The sequence below is a fragment of the Numenius arquata genome, chromosome 1, assembly GCF_964106895.1.
Source record: "Numenius arquata chromosome 1, bNumArq3.hap1.1, whole genome shotgun sequence".
Lineage (NCBI taxonomy): Eukaryota > Metazoa > Chordata > Aves > Charadriiformes > Scolopacidae > Numenius > Numenius arquata.
In genome coordinates, this window is record NC_133576.1 from 115405443 (window position 1) to 115423048 (window position 17606).

The 17606-nt window shown below is 35.8% G+C and overlaps 1 protein-coding gene across 5 annotated transcripts in view; it reads right to left on the reverse strand.

Moving 5' to 3' along the window:
* The window catches only part of NBEA (neurobeachin), a 512389-nt gene that overhangs the window by 219442 nt on the left and 275341 nt on the right, over nucleotides 1–17606 (reverse strand). For all 5 annotated transcript variants that reach the window (XM_074151162.1, XM_074151191.1, XM_074151181.1 and 2 more), the window contains one exon: nucleotides 17207–17373. In XM_074151162.1, coding sequence (XP_074007263.1) covers nucleotides 17207–17373 — 167 coding nt within the window. The remainder of the gene's footprint in view (nucleotides 1–17206; nucleotides 17374–17606) is intronic.

The window sequence follows — 17606 nt, forward strand, 5'->3', positions numbered from 1 at the left end:
AAAACATTTACAGATTTGAACCAATGACTTTTTTTACCCCCTTCATTCTCATTCCCCAAAAGCCCCTTTATGGGCTGCCTAAACAGGACCACAAACATTTCCAAGTGCCACATTGCTGTAGACTATCCAGCCAGGGTACCAATACATAAAAGACACTGAACAGGTTTTAGGAGGAAATACACCCTAGATAAGACTGTAAAAGAATTTTCTCAGCAGCTAATGAGAAAGAAATGAGAAAAGTCATAACCCTGTGTTGGAAGGACACAGTCGAGGGATGAGACTGAAGCAACAAAAAGAGGGTTTAGTAGACACTCAGAACATGCATTGGTAACACAATGACATTCAGATTAGTGATGACTAAACAGGACTGTAAAAAATCCCTAAATTATGAAGTTAGACACTAAGTAAGTGAAATTCCTGAAATAAAGGCAATATTTTCTTAATGGAAATTATATAATAAATTCTAAACTTTCTTGTAAATGTAATGTTATGAAACCAGGGTAAAACTGCTTTGTTTTTTTCTGTTCGAAAAATGTCAGAAACAGCTCTTAAGTGCAATGGCAATGGCTATATGCAGCTAGAAAGGACTGTATTTGAGCCGTCACACAAACTCATCCTGTTATTTAGATGCTGATGCTGATTCAGATGCTGATGATTTTAACCATCAAACAGCGAACACAATGAATCTGAGGCATAGCAAAAACTCATTGAAGAACTACACGATTATACCACATTTAGAATTAGAGCAAAGAAGCACTAAGTATTTTAGACCTTTCTCTTAAAATAAGATACTAAGCAAGCACTATTTGTAGGGCTTTTTTTTTCCTTCAACAGATCTCAAATCACTCTGTTAGCAAAGTACCATAATTCATGTATTACAGATGGGGAAAACAAGGCGGATGGATAGATAAAAACTGAAATGATTTATTTAGTGTTGAGGTATCACCTCACTGACACCACCAAGATTATAACTTCATTATTTAGGGCATAAAGTGACTGCTTTCATAGCTGAAGAAAGAATCTTGCTTTCCCATATGAACTGTACTGTGAATTCTGGAGGGGAGAGTGGGTGGAATGGTTGGTATGTCTTGATCAGAAGTGCCATGAATTGTGGCTCTGATTTGTTAATGACACTTATTAAATCCACTATTCCCATAAATACATATATTTTCAGCAAAGATTTAAAAACTAGAAGATATTTGAATAATCGTAATTCTAATCTTCATATATTATTCATTTAAAAAATTCCAGTGTTTTGAAAATATAATTGTCTATTGTACAACAAAAATTTATCTTGGTGCAAAATAACATTTAATAATTTCTGAAAAATAATTTCCTGCCTAACAGGACTGGGTTGTTTTTGGTTTGTTTTTTTTTGGGGGAGTGGGAGATGGGGGAGGTGCAGGGTGGTGGGGGTGGCAGAAAATAGGTCCTTTGTGGTTTCCAGTTTGTTTTCTTAGGTTATTTTTGGTTTGGTTTTTTATTTAATGAAGAAAGAAAGAAAAATTCAGGAGCAAAATATCTTGTTGACACTTGGGCTGCCATCATATAAACATAGTAGCAAATAACTAAAAAGACAGCATTTGTAGTGAATATATTTAAAGACCCTTTCTTCTGTTAATGCTTTTCTGTATCTAACTATATTCCAAATAAGAAGAGAATGACCTTCTAAAAAGTAATGATGGTAATTATCCACATAATGGTTGTAACATGAAAATATACCGCAGCCATGTAAAGGAACAAAAATCAGACAGCAACTTCACAATGCTTAAGGGCTTCATATTTTACAGCACCAGCATTAATGGAAAAGTTAATGTAGCATTGAATAACAGTGAGTTGCTCAGCTGCTGCTACTGCTGAAGAACATTTAGATCATGGAAATAACACATCGTTTTTTCACTCCCACTGCTTTCTTGACCCTCAGAAAAACAACTCTCACCCACCCGCAAAATCATGTGCAAAATATTCCTGCATTACTCAGTTGCTTAAGAAATACGACCAAGCATGTAATGTGTATGACTGAAAATTAAAAATACACAAAACTCAAAACAATTAAGCAACAGTGATGAAAAATATCTCAAAAACTATACTCTGTGACTTGATTCATACCATCATACAAATCCATGTATGAGCACAATCACTTAATGCTGTACACAAAACAAAACAGCATTTTATAGTACTTTTATCTCTTAATTCTTGACCTCAACACATTAAATATCCAGATAAATTATACATGTTACATTCCCGTGTTTTCCGTATACTAGAGAGTAAAAACTACTGAGTACACCCAGTACAGTGTCATTTAAAACCTTTTCACTGATCCAAGTCTACAGAAATGTTTCGGAAGGTAGGCAACACCTAGATACTGTAAATGGAGGCACATAATTGGCTATGAATTGAATTGCACCGATAATTGTGTTTAGGGAAATATCTGAGGAAGGGCCCACAGACCCCACAACTATAAATCCTGTAAACCATGTTCCCCCTTCATTATTTCTGGATGGTTTAGAAAAGAAAAAGAAAGGGTGTTGTTCTGTAAATATAGAGTAAATGTTGGAATATACCAGCAATCTTTCCTTCCTTCATAAATTCAGGCAATGACCCTATGAGTTTTGCTCCTTCTTGATGCAAACTGTAAAATGTGAAGACATATCAGAGTTTAGAATTTCCATTAAGGAAATTAGTCCTTTCTAGAATTACTGAAAAATACTAATTTGTAATTCAGGAAGCTCAAAAAGTAATACAAATGCTTGACATACTTTATAGTTTCACTGTTGATGGCAGATATGAGAATAAAAACTGGGGAGTAAAGACCACTGCTTCCATATCCTTCCAATTTCGTTGTCTGCCAAGTCTACACTCAAAGATTTATTAAAAATTTACTCTTCAGTCACATCTACAACTGTTTCTCAATCAGATAGTATTTGTCAGGTAGTATGAAAACCTCCTTCTCCCTATTCATCTGCTCTAGGTGTCCAAGTGACAGTAATTTCTAGAACCAGTATCATCATTATTTACACATATGCCAATTATATCATTCACTGACCTTTATGCTTCTCTAATGTCTGTGATAATATTAGCTATGAATTTCTAATGGTGTTGAAAAAATACCAGCAGAAGGTATGTGTCTTGCCTTTACAAGTGGTAATAGCAATTGGTATGGGGAGAAAAACAAAAATAAAACCTTTTGTGTTTTAGAGCCAATGGAGAACCTAAGAAGCCAGCAGCCAGGAAACCAATTATTTACTAAAAGCCACCTCAAAACCTGCTTGGGATTTAACACCTTATAAATGTTTTAGAAACCATGAATGACAACAGGAATTTGTAGAAGTTCTCTTGTAAGGGAATGTCCATTGTGGCCTTTTCATTTTTCCAGCAGAGATTTTTCCTAAGGAATGTATATCTTGTAGAAAACAGTAGCATTACAACTTTAATGTGGGGCCTGTGAAAGTTAAATTTAACAAAAGAAGGGGAAAAGAAAATATATTTTCTTAATCCCAATACTAGAGAACAAGAATTTAGAAGTATATTTTGTTTGGTTTAGTGTACACAAATTGAGAATTCACTGATTACTTTTAAAGAACTGTAAACCTCTAAATATTGCATTGAAAGAGCCGCCCTTAGTAATTTGTCACTGTGTCAATGAAATAAAGGAACTATTCTAGCACTTTCAGAATAGGACATTCAAAGAAAAGATCTCTGTTTAAAATTTAGTGGTGTCCAGCAGAACCTTTTGAACTTCCCTGCACAGTTAGCAATACCACCCTTTCATGGCTTGGCTAAAGATTATCAGATGATCCAGATATACAGGCCATAATACCATAGCCAGAACTCAATATATGACCTGTAGATTTAGCTTCTGCAACAGGCACATTAGAAAACCTGATGTACCTTGCCTCCACTGGATGACCATTCAGAAAGAAACATGTCTGTTTCTTTCCAGGAAAGAGAATATATTCATCACCAAACAAGAGAAGCAACACACACACTATCATTAGTCAGAAGTCGAAAACTAAGCCTGAGTATATCTGATAAATAAAAGGGACATTTAAAATAGTGGAAAAACATAATTTGTATGTAAAAAGTAATTTCTTTTTTTTAAAAGACAATTGATTATACTCCTCTAGCACTACTGAATTGTACATATATTCCTATCTATTTTTTATACTAATTTTAATAATTTGGTTTTATTCCATCGTTTCAAACCTTTAAAACACCTTTTTTGTTAAAATTTAATAGACAGTAGAGTTTTCATTGAGGTCATTATCAGAGAAATTGGTGGCCATTCCCACAAGTTTCCAATCACAGTTTTTCTACATTTACAATTCCAAGACTATTAAAAATGAAAAGTAACACATACTTGGGGAACAAGTGAACAGTTTGTCTGTCTGGGTCCTCTAAGAGTATACAAACAGAGATTTTCATTAACTTTTCATGGTGATCTCAAATGGAAAGACTATAATGAAATATTTTTTTCTTATTCAACCTTGCCTGGTATTTAGCCAGATAATGTGGGGTGTTTTTTTATTTTCTCTCATACTTTTCAGTGGTACTTAATTGAAGTTAAATCAGAAAGGATAGGAGATTCCATTTCATTTTCGTGGATACATATCATATCTTGCTCTTACTCCTGGCTGCTCTTCTTTTCTGACAGGTTTCACTCCATTAATTTTCATAGATTTTTAGCTGAACAGTTCAGTATGAAACTCTACCACTGAAAAAATACTGTCTGAAGTTCACTAAATAAATTTCCTTTACTATTAAGCTGTCATCAACTTTGAAAACATCGCTTTTTATTCACAAAAACACAAGAGCTGGGGTACTATTCAGTGCAAAAGACTACTATGTGTCTCAAAATAACACATTGTTAGCTAATAGAAATTGGGAACTTGGATGCCTATACATTAAAAAAATTTTAAAATGAACATTTTTTTAATAATACCAAAACACTTCCACGCACCATGAGGCAAATATATCATGCTTTACTTTCCTCCATGTTTTCACATTGCACAAGATATATTATGAATAAAAATTAAGGCCCTCTTATGGCAAACTATCCCAAAGGCTTCAGTAGTATTTCTAAATTTGGCCTGAGAGACGTCAAATTTAGTTTCCTCTTTATGTACGCTTTTATTGCTTCCTACCATTAGTGCAAACATAACTTCTAGTAAATCATCAAAAGAAATTTCTTACACATTAATCTTTCCTAGAATCAGATTATGACTAACAAAACCAAAACACATTCCCACCCAATAAATATAATTTGCTATCAGGAGAGAAGAGAAAAAAAATGGGAATCTGAAAAATAAGTAAACTTAATTTTTAAGAAATAACTTTATTTTAATTTTAGTCTATTGGCATTGTGTAAACAAGTTGTTTTTTTTTTAAACAATGGTCAGCATTCTCAAATTGAATAGCAGAAGTACATGTGGCTTATGCATCTTTTTGTGGATTTTCTAATAATCTAGACAATTGGATAGTTTGCTACATTATTGGGTTTTAAAATGGTTCAGTGTTATTGAATGTTTAAGAAATATTTATGTCATAAGGCAGTATATTCCTGAAGCTGAAGCAATCATTAGACTCTGATGTTCATCTATTTTATTGAACTACCCGCAGGGAGCTTTATGGGCATACTATCATGTCAAGGTCACAGGATTAAGTGAGCAGCGATGACAGTAAACAAGCCTTTTCTGTATATTCTAAAGAGTCTTACTGAGTTACTTAAAATGCCATAAACATAAATAGTCTCCTATCTCTACAACACATCCATGACAGATGACTTCAAAATATAACACTCTTGAGCAATGGAGCTTTACAACCTAACCAACAGCCTATATTGACAACATATCAATATACTGGGGAGCACAAATACTGGGAGAAGCTTGCAATCTGTCATCATCAGATATTTTATGTCTGTAAGTGTGCAAGAAATATATCTACATATACATCAAATCTCTATGTGAGCAGATATTACTGCTGAAAAAAACCAGACCTTACAGGTTAAGAAAAAACACAGGTTTAAAGAAAAAGTAAATGCTGTAATAACAACCAAATCTATGCAAGCCATGTAAAAACAGATGACACCAAACCTACACAGTACTTTTGATATCATCTTAAATGATTCAATTACTCTTTAGAAGTATACTGTGCATTACCATATCTATTTTATCAATGAGGAAAGCCGTATAATCAAATACAGCAACCTCATTCAAGCCATGTGAAGTCTATGACAGATACGGTGTTCCTGAATCAGTGAAAATAAACCTGTGTAAGCTTATCCGTAAACCCTCAAAAAACCAGCAGTGATCAACTGAAAGAGAAGTGTCTGCAGGAAATATTTTTCAGAAATCAGAAAAGTGAATTGTATAAAAATGATCTTCATAGTTCAATAGGTGTGAACATACAGGCTGTACTGACAAAATGCATACAGAAACATCAAAACCAAGGAATGCTCCTGCTAAACCACATCAAGGTAAGAAGGAAGGGACAAAGCTCCGGTTGGTGGCCTCTGTGTCCAACAACCCATGTTCTTCCTGTACACCTGAAAACAGGACCTCTTACATGGCACTTGGGAGCAGCAGTTGCACACTCACTTGCCTATCGCCCCCCTGTAGTAATACCGCAAAGTATGACTCCAAGCAGATTAGGAATTACTGCAGACAGAGAGAGAGGAGATAAAGTGAAACAGGCACAAGCACAGAGTATTTCTGGTTAATGGTAAAGGTACAGAGATAAGAACAGACCAGACACTGCTGAGAGGAGATCTTTGATTTCTGCAACCATGAGACTATGAACCAAAACAAAAAAACCTGCTACGGAGAGATAAAATATTTTCTCTTTAGCATCAGATGACCTGTATGATTGATGCATTGACTTAGGAAAGCTCTAAACTAGTTTGAAATAGGATGATGTTGCACTACAGGGAAGCAAAAATGGTGGTGGTGGTGGGTGTGTGTGGAAATCACCTTAAAGGTTCTTTTTTTTTCTTTTTTTTTTCTTTTTTTGGGGGCAGGGAGGAAGAAGAGAAAAAATGCAACAACTGAGGAGACAAGAAAAATGGGTCAGTCTACTACATATCTTAGCTGATTATATATTGCAAGGAGGAAAATGGGAAATACAGGAACTAAGAAGTAAGAAGTCTTAGTATCCAGAAGATAAAACTTAGGCTGGCATCATAGAAGCTTGCCAAGACAAATCAGGGTTTGTTCCTGGAAAAAAAGGAGAAGTGCTTTTTGTTTAGCAAAAGTTTAGTTTACTTCCTCTGAAGTTCAGAAACAAGCATGAAATATACTTACTGAAAGTCTGGGCAATGTTTAAAGAAAAAAAAAAGTTAGTACTGCACTTTGAGACATAACAGAAAAATCTCTACTACCACCTCTGAAAGAGGATGTTAAAAAAACCTAAAATTAAATAACTAAATGAAAAAGATCAAACTTGTTGGTAAAGGGCTTGTTTATTCAAACAATAGATGTTAAAAATAATGTAAAAAAGAAAGTTATTTTGTATACATGTACATGCTGGGCTGAAAAGTAGCTTAAGTCCAGTAAGGTATTTTAGATTTGATTCTGGCTAGTTCAAGTTTTTTTTTTTTTCTTAGATATATGACAATATCTAAGAGGAAATACATCCAGAGTGAAAATAATCACTGAAACAGAGTTCATATTTCCAAGGAAAGGCGTTAAAGCTACAGAATAATCAAGTTTTAATCCCCCCAAATTAGAGAATTTCAGGAAATTGGTGGATAAACTGCCTTTAAAATAAACCCGCCACAATTTCTAAAATCAAAATTATATACACACCACCAGACAATTCTGATGTGGAAGGGAGATAAAACATACCAATGTACCAATGTGATTGTAGTCAAGAGCTCCTTCATAAACTCACATAATCATAAAGGAAATGTAGCAAGAAAAAAAAAAAAAAAGGAGGAGCAGAGGGCAATCCCTGATCACTTAGTAATTCTCTGAAAATTTATGGAAGATAAGTGTGATTCCAGATGACTGGAAAAGGATGCTATGTGGTCTTAAAAATGGAAAAACACACTAAATGTCTTATAAAGTAATGTTTACCTTTGATACATGCAAAAATACTAGAAGAAATTATCAATTAGTAATTATTATGAAACAATAGAATTTGGGTTTACTACAAACAAGTAATTTCCTTCACACCTCTGTCATTTGATTTATTTGTTTATTCATCTACAGCATAATCAGAATAGTGAGGTTTTGACACGAGTACTTACTGTTTGCACAGACTAAGAGCAATATGTAACAATATAATAGAGGAATACATGAATGGTCAAAACCTGGACTTTTTTATAGCAAGTAGCAAAGGTTCGTGACCAGATTTGGAAAATATTCAAGTGGGAGACTCTATGAGTTGTTTCCTGAATTCTGCTATATTAAAAATTTCATTACCAACTTTGATGAAGAATCAGAGAAAATCCACAATAAAATTTGAGGTGACAACAAGCTGTGAGAATTGCAAGAATAGCAAAAGAGAATAACGTAAAATTACTTTAAAAAGCCTAAAATTTGTAAGACGAAAGAGAGAGACAACAGTCTTACAACCAATTACAAGCAGAGATACAAAGCAGAAAGTGATTGTTGATTATTAGAAGGGAGTAAGATCCCGCAGAGCGGTTCTGGAAAGTACTGACTGAGCCTACAATCTCATTTTAGGATGCATCAGTAAAGCTATAGTGTGAAACAAATTATGCAGAGGTGTGCATTGTTGAGGGCTCACGTGCAATCAAGTTCCCAGATTGCAGGACCTCTTTCTAAGGAAGATGTAGGCAAGCTGCAAGGAATCTAAAGCAAGACACCAACGTTATATAAGATATAGATAATTTAATCAGTAAAGGAAGGCTGAAAAAACTGTGTTTGTCTAGTCTGGAAGTCAACAGCATGAAAGGACAGTATCAGCTTCCAAAGACATTGATAAGGGCTGGGTTTAAAGCCAGGTATAATTAATATAATTTGTAGCAAAGAAAATGATCCTATAGTGCACATGCAAATTAAACTATAAAGCTATAAAAGGCATAGAACAGGTTTTCTAAGGTGTTAGTAGAATTCCACTCTCCCCTCTCATCAAAGAGAGGGGGATGCAAAATGTGATAGGCATGTACCAGACTACGCCTGCCTCAGGGCCTGAGGATGATTTAATCTTCAGTTCCTCTCCATACTCAACTCAATGTCTCAAATTATTTTAAAAACATACAGTTGGACATAAATATATTTCAAATAAAAAAGTACAAGACACATTAAGGTTTTGAAAGGAGGGGAGTCAAAATGGCTCCACTGGGTTTTCACTTCTGGTTAAACTTTACATTTCTGATGTTTCCAAAAAAAATGTCTGAGAAGTCTGTCAAAACGCTATAGATGTTTCTCTTAGGAAAAACCCCCAATTTCTATAGCTTTGCATTCATCTTCTGTAATAAACTTGAAGTATCACATAAGAAAGACTCCTGGAGTGCCATGGTACTAAAACAGCCTAGTGTGACTCAAAAATATGATGTTTCTCATCATTTTACGTCACAAAGAATAAATCAAAGAATTTTCATTTCTGAGAGAAAAAGGCCTTCTTAGAAACATAAAACTTACTTTTTCAGAATTTTCTAATCTATGGATTTTGTTCGTTTTTTTTCTTTTATCTACTTTCTATTCTTATATATGGAGAAGATGGGAAACCCACTGCTGTATTGAACAGGTATTACTAGATGGGCATGGGAGAAAAAGTGAGAATCATTTGCGGGAAATGTTATCTGACTAATGAGAAATTCTTCCCTCATGTTTTCTACTGAGTTTCTACCTCTATCTAAATTGGAGGCAGGGAAAGAAGGAACACGGATGCTAGAAACATTGTCCAATACCAGCAACTGTCAGTCCAGTCTGTTGATAGCCACTGCAGAGGCTGTTCCCACTTCAGGAGCTAGGAGGAAAAAACGAAGAAAGGCAGTCGGACTTAGAAGCCCTACTGAGTTGAGGAAACTTCATAATTGAAACTGACTGAAATTGAGATTCCTCAGGAAATTCTTAGTTGAAAATTGAAGGAGTCTGAGTATTTGATGGACCTATCATGTCTGCTTGTCCTGCCTTTCTGTTTCTTAAGCATTCACCTACAGTTGAAGATAGGTTACAGGGCTAGATGGGACTGCTGGTCTGAACCATTATGGATGTTCTTGTGTCTGGTATCCTGAAATATGAATGGCTGCATGAGCTCTTGCTAGCTCTACAGCTAGACTTAAGAAGGAGCAGAAGTCCCTCTTGGTTTGTTAAGGTTGGCCTTCCTCCTAGTATAAGTACACTTTAAAATTCCCTTGTCACTGCTACAGTAAAAATATATATAGTAAGTTGACTGTGTGCAATTTGGATATATATTCTGCTTGCTGTTACAGTTAAAGACTCTACTGACATCTAATGATGTGTTGTTTCTAAAGCTTAAAGAAAAACAACATTGCCACACTTTCCTCTTTGTGTTTGCCGTGAAGCAAAAGGGGAAAAAGAAACTTTAGGCGGAAACAGAGAACATATTGAAAAGAAGTGGAAAAAATGAGTAAAGAAGAGAAAATAATTATCTTACTGCAGAAGTATTAATGTGAAAGAAAATGCAGAAGCCGTCTTTCTTTAATCTGAAATACAATGCACTCTACTTCTTAGAGATAAACAAGTCTTCCCGTAGAGCTGAACAAGTCTTCCCTGAGTATCATGTGTTTTCCAAGACTGGAAAATACTATCTCCTTCCAAAGAAACTATTTTATTCAGAAGTTTCTTCCAATTGTGGGAGAAAATCCAGTGAAAACCACCACAGTTCAAAACAACTGAGTAACCTTGCACAAATACAGAACTGAATAAATCTCACGTAAGGAAACTGTGCACTCACTTGTACAGCCCTTCTCTGGTTATACAATACTCCTTTCTTGGCAGGTATCTCTACGCTGCAAATAGCATCCTACAGCTGACTTCCTATTATTAGAAAATGCTACAGAATTCTTCTATCCCCCCTTTTCCATCATGCTCATCAAATGCCACTGCACCATTAGCAAGACCTCCTTCAAATAGTCTCTGCCTTCCACCACAGCGGTAAACAAGCAGGAATGGAGGAAGGAAGAGGGTAAGCAGTGGGTAGGGTATGTAATATCATGGGTGCAGAGCAGTAGAAGCAGCCCAAAGTTGAAAACATAGTAAAAAAGGTAAGAAGGGTACTGAAATAGTAAAACGCTATAAAAGAGTGATCAGATTAGGAAAATGGTCTCACATTAACGTTTAGAACCTGCTACAGAAAGATGACTAATACTGGACCTAATGTGGATAATGCTGACACATTTGCTGATCTCAAAGTATCTCAAGTAGTGCAGTTAAGTAAAAACAACAGAAGAGAGAAAAGCATTTTCTTAATGCTTTGTTGTAATCAATCGTCTCGCGACTAAATATTTGGAACTTGTAATGACAATAGCTAATGAATGAGTTGAAAAGTGTACAGGTTTCCATCAGATCAATCTGGAAGAATCTATTCTGCAAAAGAAAAACAGATTCCACCAATTCCAGAAACAGCAAATTCTTAGTTCTTACAGAGTATGTGGAAAAATGCAGAAATTCAACAGGCCCTCTAACAACAGGCACGTCAAACACACTGCTGGATCCACTAGGCAGGATCTGCTCTTACATCTTTTCCACTGTTCTAAAGCTTCCTTTGTAATTTATGTCTAGCAGTTAAAATGAGCCAGAAATGAATGAATAGCTAAATCAGATGAAGCTGATTTGCAGTGGGGGACAGGGTAGGTTCTCTGTCTCTCTGAACTTGCTAAGACAGCAGCTAGTATAGCAATGGAGTCAGAGTGTGCCAAAGGCTGGCTGTAAGGGAAATTCCTTCTCTAAATTCCTGCATTCTGGTCTCCCTTACTGCAAACTGGAAACATTTGGTTTAGAAGCAGTGTCCTCCCAGAATCGACTTATTCAACCGCCAAGCCCCATAGGCTCAGAAAAGGGGAGTTCTCCTATTTCCACTCTCTCCCCCTGGTCCCCAGCAGAACCCAGTCTCTGCAGAAGCACACGCTGTAGTGAGAGGCAGGACTAACTGTCTGGCAAAAAACTTTTTATTTCCAGCCTGTCTCTCCAGACGAATTTGGTCTTTACCACAGAATGAGTTTGACAGCTCTGCCCTCCACCATGAATGATTAATTTGTTATGGGTGTCTAGTTTAACCAAAGATGGATTTGAACAGAAAAAGCCCTTGTATACTTGCTATTTGGTAAAGCTGCTTTCATGTAGGTGGAACCTCCTTCATCAAATCACAGAAAGCAAGAGAACCAAGTCTCGTTTTTATATGTCATTTTTCTCATTATAATAATCCTCCTGTGTATATCAAAACTGATCATGTGAATATATCTACGACAAGTATTTCATATTTAGATTTAGAACACAAATTGGAACTCAGAGCTCTTTGTATTGCCCTGGATTGCCTTAAACCCATAGAAACCATAAGGTAGAGCGATACATACAGTATTCTTGAATAGAAGCTTTTAAAGAGTTGAGATATCTGCTTAAAACCAAGAAGCTGAAATAAGAGAATACTCCAAACAAACATGGTAACGGATTATGGCCCAAAACGCAGGCATACTATGGCTGAAAAGGAATTTGAACTGTGTGTACAGACAGGTTTCACTAAACTTATTTTTTTTTAGAAAGATGTGTATGGGGAGTGAAGCAGATGGGAAGGAAGAGAAGCACCATATGAAGCTGACAGAGAAGACAGAAGGAAGCATATGTTGTGACACGAAGACTATAACCCTGAAAAAAAGCTAAGGGTAAGTGTGCTGGCTTAAAGAAGCTTTGAACGTTAAGCTATGAAACACCCTGTTTGATTCTTCCTGAGTTCAAGGAAATAGGATGTTGCATATTCACTCTGAATAAGTGGCAATGCATCAAAGAAATAACCAACTCATTAATTTCTCATCTGAATGGGAAAAACCTGCAGTATTCTAATTTTGGTGTAATGCTGAAATTAAAAAAGGGAAAAACAGTATGTTTGGGGTAAGCTATTACAAAGATACTTAAAAGTGTAAAACTGTCAAAATGATGAAAACAGAATTAGTTTGGTGTAAAGGCACAAACAGGACTTATAACAAACTAATGAGATCTATTTTCAAATCTATTATTCTTTGTTTGAGATATGTAGGAGAAAATAAGATGATCCAATAATTTCGTTTTGTTGTAGAGGAGTTGATGCTCACACCTGCAAGAAATTGAGCAAAAGAACTTTGGTTTTCACTCTAAGAGCTGAAGGGAAAATATTTTTGAAGGGGGAAAGGAGAAAACACTGATAAGCAATTTAAAAAAAAAGTTTTTTTCAAAATTGTTATTTACCATTTTTAGAGAGAAAGATGAAAGAGTAAACAGGTTCTCAGACCAACTCAAACCATACTGATTGATTAATGTATGGACAGGGATATGTTGTACAATGTTACTGTGTTTGTAGGCATTTATTCAAGTGGTGGGGCACTTGCATATAATTAATTTCTCCATAAATTAATAGCTAATTAAGAAGGTAAGTGAAATGCAAGTCACCTACAATTTTATGTTATTTTTAATTCAACTATCTTTGCGTAACTCTAACTCCGAATTGAAAGTTTCATATGGTATTTTGTTGATTCACACCATTCAACTTCATTCTTGTTTCTTCAGATATTTAGAGAAGAGTTTATGATAATATATTTAAAAACTCTTAATTTACAAATACTATAGAATTTCACTCATCAGACCTCTTGTTTTTCCTCCCAGTGCAAAGTTTCTATGTTTCTTAACAGCCTCTTTGTTTCTTAATGAACAAAGAGTAAACTTTCTGGCACCTACAGATGAAACACAGTAAATGCTGGCTGCTGCTTTCTGCAAAAACAGTACACACAGACACAAAAACTGGGGAGGCTTACAAGCTCATTGTATTGAACTACAAAGCCAAGGAAAAATTTTCTTTACAGCTGGGTCATATTTCACAAAATGAGACCTTAATATTTTATAATGAGCATCTATGTTAAAGAACTTAGAAATTGTTCTTGAAGAGAGATAAACAAAACCATATATACATGTACTGTATGCTACAAATATCAGTAAGTCAGTAGCTGCAGATTATGTATGTGATAAAGAATTGAAGCTTTTAAGAATCACACTCATCATCCTCCCCCTAGATAGTTTCTTATCTATCTTTATCCACTTTGGATGTCAAAAGGCGTTGCTATTGCCCAAGTATTTATCATGCAAAGGCAGTTGCCTGTTTCTTCCCCTACTCCTTCTGGGCCTGAGAACGCTCTCTCTAATTCACCATTTCAACAAACGGTCTCCAGTGCAAGAGATGGACAGGAGACCAGAAGTGTCCTTCAGAACTGGGAACGCTCTCCTCGACAGAAATGATGGAGTCACTACAGAGGTCTAGAAGTCTGGAGTGTCAATCAATTTATTTTTTTTTTTTTTTTTTTTTTTAAGTAACTGTATTCCAGTCAGGCTGTATCTCCTGGGGCGCACACAAGCAACAGTTGATAAAGAGACTGGCTAATGCTTTAACTGTCTGGAATAAAAAATAGAGACTTGAGGCCTGTTGTGTCTCCTGCTGGCCAAGACCAGAAGCAATTTTAGAACCCACCTTGATTTCCATCATACAAAGAGTATTGGAGGAACTACCCAATTAAGAACAGTTTTTGCCTTCTGTGCCCAAGCAGTTTAATGAGACCCCTCTCCACGTTCTGCACTTGAAGCTTTTTTAACCTGCCCACTGAGAACTAGAGACCTTAGTTCTTCACAAGGCTCAGAGGCTCTCCCACTGGGCATCTTCCCCTACCTGCTGCCATCCCAGGCCTTTCCGTTCACAGTTCACTAGGTCTCATGACAGAAGGTGCACTCATGTGGTAGATCACACAGCTGCCGTGGCACACATGGTGAGACCTGCAGTGTGAGGCCGTTTGCCTGCTGATTGGCTCCTGCAAATGGGGAACCCCGCTTGGAGACCTCATGCTGTCACCATGTCCCCCCTTCTCCAGGTTAAGCAGCAGCCTGCAGCTAAAACACAACCAGGCCAACAGCTGCATCTAACACGGTGAGTGCCAAAATGGGAAAGCAGCACTGCAAGTAATTGAGAAGCAGGCACACTGGGGAAGTGGCATGACAGGAATAATATCAGAGTTTCTTTTGCTTGATGTAAGAAATTTGATAGGTTTGTCACAGGTGTCAAGCTGCTTCATGGCCCATCAAAAACTATCATGGACTGAAGAGCTAAAAAAAGCCACAGCAGTGGTCTGTTGCCATTTAGGATGCCATCAAGAATCCATGAGAGGGAAGTTATCTGGCCCAAAGAAGAGATGGTGTCTTGAAAAAATTAGTGACCAGGAACTGACTTAAGCCTGCAAAGTGTCTGCAGCCATTCACAAACTTGAGCAACAACGTTATTCAAAAATTCAAAGACATTAAAAGCACTGAATATTGCATTTATTTTCATGAGGCTCAAGTCTCCAGATACATTATGGCCTAAGGCTGTTTTGAATTAACGATATCACAATATTCTGTATGTCATTTTTGTAATTTCCACCAGAGTGTCTCCGGCATTAGACTACAGAGTTTCCATAAGACTGAATTTCTACACTTTCTACCACCTTAAAAAATAAATACACCTCCATCATCATCCAGGAAATAGTAATTACTTTGGAAGATATAACAATATAAGAATGATGAAAAATTACATTTTTTTTAACACTGCATAACTGTAAGAACCAAGTAGACAGAATGACAAAAAGAATGAAGAGTATATGTGATATTTACTAAACGTTATTACTGATGTGTCAAATTTATTACTTGACAACTTTTCTAATAGGCTTAAGCCCTAGATATGCATTCAAGCTACATTCAAATAGATTTTTTGAAAGAAAATATTTATCTCGAGATAAATATTTATCTCGAGATAAGTATAAATAAAGTTTTTGTATTAGACTGTCAGCTTCAACTAGATTTTTACTGAAAAGGTTTTTGAGAGCTGAAATGGAACTTTCTGATCTGTTCTGCCTGACTCAGAGCAGACTTAAACAGGATTTAAATAGAAAAATAACTATAAAAATTAGGATATTTGGAAGCAGAACTTCCTTGATTTCTCTTGTTTGAGTTGTTCCACTTTGAATAAATAATCAAATATTTATGGCTAGAATGCACAAACAAGAGAGAGACTCGGCAGTCTCTAGTTTTGCAGACAGGGCACTCACATGGCAGACCCAGGTTCAAGACCTTGCTCTGAATGAAGGAAAGGAGCAATTTGAGCTCAAGTCTTCCACATGAGGGTCAGCACCTTAGCCACTGGCTATTTTTGTGATTTGGAATAGCAAGGCTCTGGTTTTTTTGCATGATATATGAAAATGTTTACTTTCATCCCTGCGCTGAATAGAATGAACTTTTAAAACAGTATTCAAAGAGCTCTGATTAAAACATCAAACACTACTTTATCACTTGCATACAGTAACAATCATGTATTTTTGATCACGCTTTTTAATTTTTTTTTTTTTTTTTTAACAAGACTACCTGTAGAATTGGGCTGCACTTTGGTTATGTTCAGCTTTGCACGTTACAGTAATGTACAATATAAGTTTTGCTTTAAGCTTACAGAGTTTTACTGTGCATGGCTGGCACTGACTACTGTTCTGTTGTAGGTGAGTTAAGATTTACCAGTGGATCTTACCAGTTCATTACCTGAATAGAAAAATCTATAAATGGAAGAAAGCATTAGACAGCGACTCAAGTGACCTTGTTCTGCTGGTTAGTCTAATACTGACTCTATAATGCTAGACAAGTCTTTTTGACTCCCTCTTCTTTATTTCCTCTGTTGACGTCTATATGGATATCTCTACATCTCTCAATATCTCATTCAGAACACTTCACTCAAGATTCTAATACTGGTAGGAGCCTCAAAACCTACTTATATGCTAACAGTAAAATTGCATTATAATCAACAGTTACCCATTACAATTAATTTAAAATATGGTAAAATACTATGTTAGCAGTCTATAAAAGTGTTTGATCTGTGAATCTTTAGCAAAGAGGACTTCTCAAGAAAAGACTAACAGAGAAAATACATTAGCAACATTCATATTTCATATTTCAGTTATACAATGCCTGCTTTTCTTAAGCTTTGAAAGTAACATTTAAACCCCACACATTTTACATTTGCAGCTTACCTGTGAGAAACAGCTCCCCAGGCACCATGCTTATTTGTTAGTATGTTGAGTATCTTCTGTTTCAGCTGATTGGCTGTAACGTGATCTCGATGCTTGGCAGCACTAATGAGGTGATCACACATCTTCTCTTCCTCTCTTCTGTCAGCAGCATACTGAGCACACTGCGACTAAGAATGAAAGCACATCTACTTCATAAAAGATAGGCTATTTAGAATCACCTTAAAACAATTATTTAGTAAAACTCTTTAAATATGACAAGAACTCTTTAAAATATTTTAAAGAGGAATAGTACACACCACTCAACTGAAATGGTTCCACTACTACCATCAAAAAAGCACTCCTTTGGAACATGTGAAAATTGAAATATCAAGGGCAAAGATAACAGAGTTGCAATTAAAAA